The sequence below is a fragment of the Akebia trifoliata genome, chromosome 8, assembly GCF_017979445.1.
Source record: "Akebia trifoliata isolate Shusen 1 chromosome 8, ASM1797944v1, whole genome shotgun sequence".
Taxonomy (NCBI): domain Eukaryota; kingdom Viridiplantae; phylum Streptophyta; class Magnoliopsida; order Ranunculales; family Lardizabalaceae; genus Akebia; species Akebia trifoliata.
Genome location: NC_141382.1, coordinates 9,097,347 through 9,108,071, shown reverse-complemented (window position 1 = coordinate 9,108,071; position 10,725 = coordinate 9,097,347). Strand labels below are relative to the sequence as shown.

General features: G+C 35.9%; 1 protein-coding gene across 2 annotated transcripts; it reads right to left on the bottom strand.

The window, feature by feature from the left end:
- Nucleotides 1–4,254: 4,254 nt before the first annotated feature.
- Nucleotides 4,255–9,585, bottom strand: LOC147395949 (uncharacterized). Of its 2 annotated transcripts, XR_015180936.1 has the most exons (5): nucleotides 9,316–9,585; nucleotides 6,309–6,369; nucleotides 6,142–6,195; nucleotides 5,542–6,020; nucleotides 4,255–5,457 (listed from the first exon to the last, which is right to left on the bottom strand). XR_015180936.1 is itself a non-coding variant. In XM_086451861.1 (4 exons), the coding sequence occupies exons 1-4, from the start codon at nucleotides 9,385–9,387 to the stop codon at nucleotides 5,791–5,793; spliced, it is 417 nt and encodes a 138-aa protein (XP_086307987.1). In that variant the 5' UTR covers nucleotides 9,388–9,585; the 3' UTR covers nucleotides 5,491–5,790. The 2 variants fall into 2 exon arrangements, 1 of the variants encoding a protein (XP_086307987.1); XM_086451861.1 differs by lacking the exon at nucleotides 4,255–5,457 and having other exon boundaries at nucleotides 5,491–6,020.
- Nucleotides 9,586–10,725: the final 1,140 nt, after the last annotated feature.

The following is a 10,725-nucleotide window of genomic DNA, read 5'->3' as shown; positions in this document are numbered from 1 at the left end:
AAATAACCAGATTGAATATGATCTCCCCCCATCTCACACATAAGTAATGCTTTTTCTACTACACAAAATTTGGTAAGCATGATTTTTTCTCTCTATCAATAACCGTATGCATTGCATGATGGATGTGAAAAAGTAGACCATTATCTTGACAATAATAACATAAAATAATATTTGCATAAATATCATTTTATTATTTTGTCGAGAAAATCACTTTAGTTAAAAAAAATTTACTTACAAAAGATCCTTACAACACATATATTAAATGCTAAAATATAATACAAAATTAGATTATTTACTTGAAAATTTTAAAATATTTATAAAGGATTTTAATCATGCATGACTCCAATTTTTTAATACATGGGCCTTTGCATGTGTCACTTATTAGTATCTTTACTATTATAATGAAAGAAGTATAAGTGATTCGAGTCTGACACCAAATTTTGGATTTCAAAAATACCCCCCACCTTAACATTTAAACTTCATATAACTAAGGTCATTTTTGTCAAAAATTAAGAAAATTGCAATCCCACATTCCTAAAATCACGTTGATTAAATTTTAAAATTACAAAAAATATCTTTATTACTATGTACTCTTATACACTGCATTTTAAATAATATTTTAACTTAGAAATAAACCCTTTAGAGGCATGTGCCTTTGCACTTGCCACTTTTTACTTAATACAACACGCTGAATAACTATATGCTGCCACCAAAATTCAAATTGTCCCCACTTTCACATTCAACCTTATTATCATTATCGTCATTCTTGTCAAAACAAATAAAATTAAAATCCTCCAACCCCCATCTTTTTATTATATTACTTTCAAAATATCTTAATTAATATTTTAATTTTAAATTAAAAAAGACTTTATAATAAAAATTACAACCCCATAACCCTTGGGTAGGTAGTATTCTAAAACTACAAAATATCCTTCAAATATATTCAAAATTGGCTTAGTTAACATTTTAATTTATCACAAGAAATCATTACAATATATTTAATGATAAAATATAACATAAAATTAAATTATTTATTTAAAATACTTTTATTTTAAGTATTTATAAAAAAAAAATTTAATCATATAAAAAGCCTAATTTTTGTAATGCATGTGTTTATGCGCATGCTACCTAGGATCAGTTCATATTTTGTAGGGATGCTTCTATTGGATATCTCTAGAATTCCCAAAACTCCCGTTTAGCATTTCTCAAGGCAATTCCATTATGTGATTATCACATATTAAGGGAAGGGCATGTGAAATGAACATGATGCTGAAGTAGTGTATGTGGTGCAATAAATTACACTAAAACTGAACCATCATAGAGATAAGGGGCCTCCCAAATGTGTAGGGATGCTTCTGTTAGATATCTCTAATATCATACTATTCCATGAGCTTGTCAGAAACCTTCATAGAGATAAGAGGCCTCCCAAATGTGTCGCCAAAGTGAACCTGAAGAAAGCCTATGACTCATGGCTTGGGAGGCGATAATCTATTGTCTTGAGATGAAGTTTCCTGACAACTTCATTGCTTGGATATGGGAATGTATCTCCTAGCCAATGTACTCAGTAGCTCTCAATGAAAGCTTGAAAGGAATTCGTCAGGGAGATCCTATCTCACCCTACATATTTGTTCTAGTGATGGAGATGCTTTCAGCCAAGCTTGAGGACATCTCCAGAAAAGGTAGCATAGAGCTTATGGCAAGGTGAAAAGACTCCGAAATTAGCCACTTGATATTTGCAGACGACCTCACGCTCTTCTTCAAAGGCACCCCCAAATCTAAAGAAGCTGTTAAGGAAGCTCTTGATTGGTTTAGCAACACAATAGGACTGAAGATGAATCTGCATAAGAACAACATCTATTGGGCTGGGATAAGCAACAATGACAAAGTTAGAATCAGCCATACCTTGCAGATTGTACAAGCCTCCCTCCTTGTTAAGTATCTTGGGCTGCCCCTCATTTCTTCTAGACTCAAGTTAGTTGATTGTCAACCCCTCATCACCAAGATAATGAGTAAAATTAAGACTTGGAAGGTGAGATTTCTATTGCTAGCTGGGCGCATGGAGCTCATCAAATCGGTGATTAGCAGCATGCAGGTTTACTGGTCTAGTGTATTGATGTTGCCCAAGAAAGTGTTGAAAGGGGTTGAGAGTATTTGTGCTAGGTTCTTCTGGACTGGCCCAAGCATGAGCAATAAGATGCATTGCATCAGCTGGAAGAGGATAGCCAGAGATAGGAAAGATGGTGGGCTGGGGTTCCATGAGTTGGAGCTTCAAAACAAGGCGGGTATTGCAAGGCAGGTCTGGGACATTAATTCTAACAAGAGCAGTATTTGGGTGGATTGGATCAAGAAGAACATGATTAAATGGTAACATTTCTGGACAATGCCCATTACCAACAATGCCTCATGGCCGTGGAGGAAAATTCTTCAGCTGAGGGAGACCATCCAAGACCTGATTGTGCATAGAATTGGTAATGGTGATGATACCTTCATTTGGCAGGACCCTTGGACTGACAACCGGGGGGGGGGGGGGCAAGCAGATTCTTGCGACAGTAGATTGCAAAGAGAAGCAAAAGTCAGCAGCTTGAGCGATGGCACTTGCCTTTCCACCTTGCGACCTCACTGGGGGTTTCAGGGGGAGGGGTTGTGGCAGCAGATCAGTGCTTTGGATTTTGATTGTTTCGATAAGGATAGAGTTATATGGACTCTTGACCCCAAAGGCCTCTTCACCATGAAGTCTGCTTATAAAAGAAGTAAGGTGACATAGCCTGGTTTGGTTCCCTAACAACATTAAGTGCCATATCGCTACCTCATGGCTCTGTCTCAGTTAGGGCCTCAAGACCCAAGATAAGCTGAAGGATAAAGGCATCATCCAGGTATCAAGTTGTTTTTGCTGGAACTTGACGGAGTTTGAGGACCACTTGTTCTTAGGGTGCAAATTCTCCTCTAATCTGTGGCAAAAGATCTTAAGGAGGTCCCAAATTATTCACTTGAATAAAGAATGGAGAGAAGTAGAGTGGGCAAGCAACAACTTCAGGGATAAATCGATGATTTCCTTGGTGAAAAAGCTTGCCTTCAACGCCTTCATTCACCATCTTTGGGCTAAAAGATGTAGAATACTGTTTCAGAATAGCTACAACCCGATAGAGCTCCTCAATCCTTCATAATTAGAGACGTCCAATTGAGAATCCAAAGCTTGGCAGCTTGCTCCGAAGATAATGCCCCAGTCGAGAGACTTCATGACCTCGTGGAGCCTCTTGCCTAATTTTGAATTGAGGTCCCCTGTGAGGTGCAAATGGGACAAGCCCCCTAAAGATTTCTATGTTCTGTACTCGGATGGATCCCTAAGAGGTAATATTAGAGGAGGAGCCATTATCCAAGATAGTAATGACAGCACAGTCAGGTCCTTAGCTGAGCATACACAAAGAAAGCCTGTCTTTTTCCACGAGTTGCAAGCTATCTTAAAGGGGTTGACTATGGCGACAGAAGCAAATATCCAGTAACTAATGGTCAGAGTGGATTCTAAGGTAGCTATTGAGTGCATCAAGGGGAAGTGCGTCTCTCCCTGGAGAGGAGAGGTTGATCAAAGCTATAAGATCTAGAGTTTCTCTATTTCATAGAATTGATTTTACCTTCTACTTTAGAGAATGCAACCAAGTAGCAGATTTCTTAACTTCGTTCCTCCCCACTATGGGGCAAAATTCTCTTTGAGCATAGGGATCTCCCAAGTCGTCTTAGGGACATTGTACGTAAGGATGTCTCTAGGCATAACTATAATAGATTGCAGTTCCTTTTTCTCTGGTTGGGAGTTTACTTAACTCCTCTTTCATCTTCAAAGTACACACACACACACGCACACACACACACATATATATATATATATATAATAAAAGGGTCCCGTTCGCCACCCTTAGTTTTACCACACACTTTAACAACGCGTTTTGTCTTACATGGGTTAGAAGTTTCGGAATGAGCTGATTTTTGGTGAGGATGATCTCTATGGTGAGAAGATCATCCTCACCAAAAATCAGCTCGTTCCAAAACTTCTAACCCCATCAAAATTAATTTACAAAAAATGGACGGTCCACGATTTTTCAACGTGTAAACATGGGGCTAAACATTTCGGAATGGGCTGATTTTTGGGGAGGATGATCTTCTAATCATAGAGATCATCCTCACCAAAAATCAACTCATTCCAATACTTCTAACCCATGTAGGACAAAAAACGTTTGTTAAAGTGTGTGGTAAAACTTAGGGTGCTGAACATTTCCCATAATAAAATACAATTGAATTGCTACAGTTGTTTGACACAAACCTTTGTGCGGGACCCCCATTTTAACCACTTTATTCTTTTTTCTCTTTACCCTTCAACTTTATTTTCTCTCCTCTAACTTTATTATATTTTCTCTTTTATCATTTTTAACCTATTTTATTATTTTTTTCATCTTTTACCCCTTTAACCTCAAAATTCTTTAATAATATATTTTCAATTATTATTATTATTTTTTTCACTTTTTTCCCCTAAACCCTACCATCAAACTATATTTTTGCCGGACTCACTTTATTTCCTCTACACTTCACCTCCTATAACTTTACTATATTTCCTCTTTTATCACTTTAACCCAATTTATTATTTTTCATCTTTTACCCTTTAAACCTTAAATTTTTTCAATAATGCACCAAACCCAATTAGACTTGGCCCAAACCCACTAATCTTGTGTTGTTTTGGAGTCGTGTTCGTGGATTGTGTTAAAATTGCCACCCCTACACCAATCAACTTTATTTTTTTTGCTTTTACCCTCTTAACCCAAGAGAGGATGCCTGCGCTGTAGGCAAAGATGAACTCTAGTACATGTAACACCTCAAGATACAAGTCATATCCAATAACAAGAACTCCAACCTGGCCATAATATCCAAAAAAAAAAAAAAACTTAATTATGTTGATTCATACATTCAACGTTAAAAATTCACAGAGTAACAAAGTTTGGATTCAATAATTATTCGCACATAGTAACAAAGTTTGGAATCCATAATTATTCAATTAGGGTTCAATTCGATTGTTTCAAATATATTTGGGAAATTTTTTTAATGAATCACAAAAATTCCCAAAAATGCACAAATGATGTTTTTCGGGTTTCTTATCAAAATCCATCGTCTTCAACCTCCCTAAAAACCCTATCTTGTTCTTGTCATTTGAATGTTGAAGAAAATACAATTTTGAAGGTGAAGAGAAAAAAAATTTTACCACGTTCCTCGAATATTCAATAAAGAGCTAATTAAGTCATCAATTCACCGAATTAACAGCCAATACCTTATTCAAGACTTTTTAGAGAGTCTCGGAGAATTTTGGGACAATGAGAATTCGTAACCCCGACATAGGTTACTACCCAATTCCAAGTCCAGGCAACTCAATCCCCAATTAAGAGATTACTTGGTGGAGCACGAGAAATGCAAGATGCTCTGAGAAATGTGTAGTGTTAAAAGGTAATGGTCTTGACGAGAAGAAAAAAAATCAACTTTGCAATGGTGGATGACACAACTGACCTCTACATGCACGATATCACTAAATGTAGATGGTGCACACAAACAATGGTGCCAACAGCATTTAAAGGTCCGAAGTCTCTTTCCGCACATCACTTCTTTGTGCATCTAGAGCTTGCAAACTCTGCAAATAAAGAGTGTTAAGGTTGCTGGTTCCCAGGAGAGCCTAAAATCTGAGATTAAATTTAGTATGGAACAAGGAACCAGGCAACTCGGTCCAAATAGAGCATTCAAAATTTATAAATTTAGCCTTCAGAGATCAAAATTTTGTTCCACGACAGCATCTATGTAACCCCACCCATCTTCAACATCAGGTCCCACCCAATAACCAACTATTACCATATTGATACTGGAAAATATAGTTTGGTATCTGGAGATGGTTTCAGAAAGATGTCTAGATGGTGTCATCAAAGGGCCATGATGTCTTTGATGCACAATATATTTGGCTCTATTTGATTCATTGGAGGTGAGCATTGTCATTTCTGCAAAAATGTACATCAATAAATTATCAAAACGGCATCATCCAAAATGGGCTTCTTTCTTTTCTTTGAAATATAGTGTCCCCTTTACATAATCTAAACATTAGATCTTTTTTCCCCATACCTGGAAGTGTAAGTGCATATAGCTTTTTACGAAAGTCAGCGAGAGTAGTAAAACCTGTGGTACAGGAAAAAAAGGTATTATGGATGAAATGATTAAGGTCGGAAGCACTTAAATTGTGACACTCGTAAGCGACTAATGTACTAGCAGGATGGGGCAGGAGAGGAGACCTATCCTAGAAGCCATTTGACTTGATCCCGTGCTGAAAGCTGAGGTCTTTGAACAAATTATCTGTTCATAGGTCCAACCAAATAGTGGTTAATAAAATCTAAAGTGAGCTACTACTGCCACACCAACTTTTACTAATGCCTTACCAACTACTATATAAATCACCAAAGAATTGCACACAGTTGATGTGGCAATAGCAATTCTCAATCTAAAACACAATTTAAATAAGTAAATGCATGCAAGCAACCAATAAAAACCATCTAAAGCATACAAAATTTTGGTAATAACAGAGAATATTCCAACTCAGATTGGCCCCAACCCATATTGGATATTTAGTATCCATTTCAGGGAGGTGTCAAGAGGATTTTCAATGGGAGCCATGATTGTGCCCTTTACATAATCTTTAAAAAAAAAACTGCAAATGTTAAATGAGAAAAATAATTAGTCCCCCCAAAAACCCTAACCCAGTCCTATGGGACGTACATCATCATCATGAGTACCTTAACAAACGCCTACCATTGAAAATCTACTTTGGTACTTACCTTTAACATAACTGATCAAAAGTAATAATAGTATCAGTAAATTTAGGACATTTCTCAAATTGGAAAGATTTTCTAACACATGCCTAGGAAATTTTGACAATAAAATAAGTTTTTGAGATCCATCAATAAAATAAACAGATCATGGAAGTGTGTAGCAGCACATACGGTTGTAATTTCGTTGATAACCACCATGCAAGACTGACCAGTCAACCTTAACATATATAAACCACAATTCAAGTTCATTTTGTACCACACTAACACTTGAGGAGTCCATGCTCACTAAGATACTACTGTGCTTTCTTAGTTGTTGAATTCTGTTCCATAAGTCCTAAATGGAATGTAACGACGTAGGGATCCATATGTAAACATAGTATCTATTTACATACGCTCGAATGACCCCTTCTCATAATGAGAATGTACATAACCCTATTCCGGTCTGGTCCGGTATGGAATGAACTTATAATCATGGAATCGACTCGATCATCAGATTATAAGTTCATAACCCCAGCCCATTCCCATTTTGGGCGGAACAGATCTACTAATTCTTTGATTCCAGTTAGTAAGAAGGATCTTGAACTAAGAAATAGACCCTAGAAGCTAAAAAAGGGTATCCTGAGCAATTGCAATAATTGGGTTCATTGATAGCCACTACCAAGGAAACTAATCCCCAAATTTCTAGGCAAAAGAACAAAAAATTCTTATGTTAAAATGCGTAAAATTTTACAACAGGGCCCTGCTTGGTATGAAGCAAATCATTTGCAAATGCAAATGACTTGTTGGAATCTAATCTACAGATGCTTGGTTACATCTTGAATTTTGTTTGCATTGCAAATTATTTGCATGAATCTCTTAAACCCTTCACAAAATTCAGCAAATAGTTTGCAGCCCCAAAAAGTGCTGCAAATCATTTGCAAATATGATTTGCATGGTACCAAGCAGGGCCTAGATAGCTTTAAAAAAAAAAAAAAGACAAAACATCCACATGAACGTAACTACCAAAAAATTAGAAGCGTACGATAAATCATTTTCTTTCTTTCCTTTTCTTTTGGAGGATAAAGAAGTGGAAGGAACCAGGGGGCAGTGGTATGCTGCAAATCATTTGCAAATGCAAATGATTTTCTGAAATCAATTTTACTAGTGCTTGGTTCCACAATGCAAATACCTTGCATTGCAAAAAAATTTGCATGGATCACCTAAATTCTTAAGAAATTTCAGCAAATGCTATGCAGTACACAAATCATTTGCAAAATAACAATGAATTTTTTTTATTACAAAGATCGACCCATCACAAAAAAAGATTCACAAGAGATTTCCCAATGGTTACCAAGCAATAGTAAATCATTCATCGCAAACCATTTGCATTGCAAAAAATTAATGCAAATGATTTATAGTGTACCAAGCAAGAATGCATTGTATTTATGGTCTTTTACACATATTCTTCCATTATCTCCCACTATTTAAAATATAAAACAACCATTGAACATGAACAACAAAAAATCAACACCTAAACAGCAGGAAGAAAATTCTTTTTCACATATTCTTTTTTTGGAGTGAACAACAAAATCCCAACCTAAATAGAGGGAAGAAAATTCTTCTTCTACTCTTTGGAGGGCAAGAACTGGAAGGCAAAGAAGACAGTTGGTTAGTGAGCGAAGATCGATTTTGAACCTAGATTCGTGGTATCAACACCCAAGACCTTTACCAACTTAATAAGCTGGGATCTTCACTTTGTTGATTTTCTATTGTTTTGTCCTGTTTGTTTGGTCAGTCAAGAAGACCGCCTCTTAGTTCTCTTCTTTGCTTCAATAAAATTTTATTTATTAATAATAATAAAAAAATAAAACTGGGGTGTTCAAGAAACATGAAATTGAAAGTTTAACATATCAAACATGACAAGGTTTACCATTAGAAATGGAATTTTTTTAAAATAAAATAGAATCTATCAAATATTTGCAAAAATTCTTGAAATCGACTGGAAACAACCTCCTTCAACCCCTAATTAGATTATAAAAGTAAGGGGGCTGTTTGTATCATTCTTGAGACAAAAGAAAGATATTTTAGAAAACCCTTTCATTCGAAGGAAGTAACCAAACAAGCCCTTAATCAGTTTTTTGTTTTTTTTTTTTTTGAGGCAGTAACCAAAGTTCAATAACCCATTAGTAGCTGAACATTTTTTTTTTTTTAAATAGTAAATTTAGTTGAGATTAAAGGGCATCGATCGAATGTTGTATAAGAGGCGAACGAGGATTCGTGTATCTTACAATCTCTCTCTCTCTCTCTCTCTCTCTCTCTTACTTCGATGTTAGGTTCAATTTATTTATTTATTATTATTATTATTTTTTATTTCGGTAAGAAATAGAACTCATCACAAAGAAGAAACATTTGCAGAGATGAAAATATAGCTTTAAAGCTAACAACAACAAAACAAAAACAAAAAAAATAGTTAGGGTTTGTCTTTGAATCTTACTTGGGTTTTTATGGTTTCTGAAGAAACGTAGAGAGGCCTGGAGAAGCAAACGCAGAAGAGCGTAGAAGCCATTGAAGCAGCTTCTTCTTCTTCTCTTCTACAGCTTAGTTTGCTCTGTTTCTTACCGCCTTTGTTAAATGCCTGCAAGTCGCGACATATAAGATCCTCGAGATTCCCACTCTATCTCTGCAATCAAGCAGTGCCAGTGCTGCAATGCGCACGTTAGCAATAATCATCGACTTGTGAGTAGGGCTGCAAGCTGGGCGGGTTGGAGGGTCAACCCAGGCTCAACCCAAGTTGTACCGGACCATAGAGTTAGAGCACATTAGCCTAGGTTTAATCCGAGAGTGAGCTTATAAAATCGGATCTCGGGTTGAGCTTGGTGTACCCCAAGTTAGGGGGGCGGGTTGAGCTCAATGAACAAGTCTAAATTCATTTTGATTTGCACATAAATTTTATTTTATATTTTAAAAAATAAATATAATATAAAAAATAAAATAAAATAATTAGTAAATAAATTTGCACACTACCTCTAAATTCGTTAATTTTTATATTATAATTTTACAAATATATTTAAAAGAGAAAATTAATATTTTTTATGAAAAAAAAGCATAAAAATATTTATATGTAAATATACGTTCAAGTTGATTCGAGTTGAGCTTTCTTAGCCCAAGCTTAACTCATTTTCCATATAACCCAACCCAAGCTCACCCATCAATCGGGTTGAGTTCGAGTTAGCCCGTCCAAGTTGTGAGAGAATGGGAGATTAAGAGTGTATACTCATTTAAATTGAACCGAGCCAAAACCCAAAACTCTGGTTTCAAAATCTAGATCCCTAATCGATTAGAGTCGGCTCTAAAAGGAATCGAACTGATAGGAATCAAAACCAATTGATATTAGGGGTGCACATTGGATTAGCTCATCGGTTAATTCGATTTTTTAGCTCATTGATTCGGCTCTAGTTTATAATTTTGAAAAATTGATTGTTTTGGTTCTTGGTTCAAGAAATCCTAGAACATAATCAAATTCATTATATATATATGGGTCCCGTTCGCCACCCTAAGCTTTACCCTACACTTTAACAAACGTGTTTTGTCTTACATGGGTTAAAAGTTTTGGAATAGGCTGATTTTTGGTGAGGATGATATCTATGGTGAGGAGATCATCATCACCAAAAATCAGCTCATTCCAAAACTTCTAACCCCATAAAAAATGGTTTCCAAAAAATGGACGGTCCACGATTTTTCAACTTGTAAACATGGAGTTAAAAATTTCGGAATAGGCTGATTTTTGGTGAGGATGATCTTCTAATCATAGAGATCATCCTTACCAAATATCAGCCCATTCCAAAACTTCTAACCCATGTAGGACAAAACACGTTTGTTAAAGTGTAGGGTAAAGCTTAGGGTG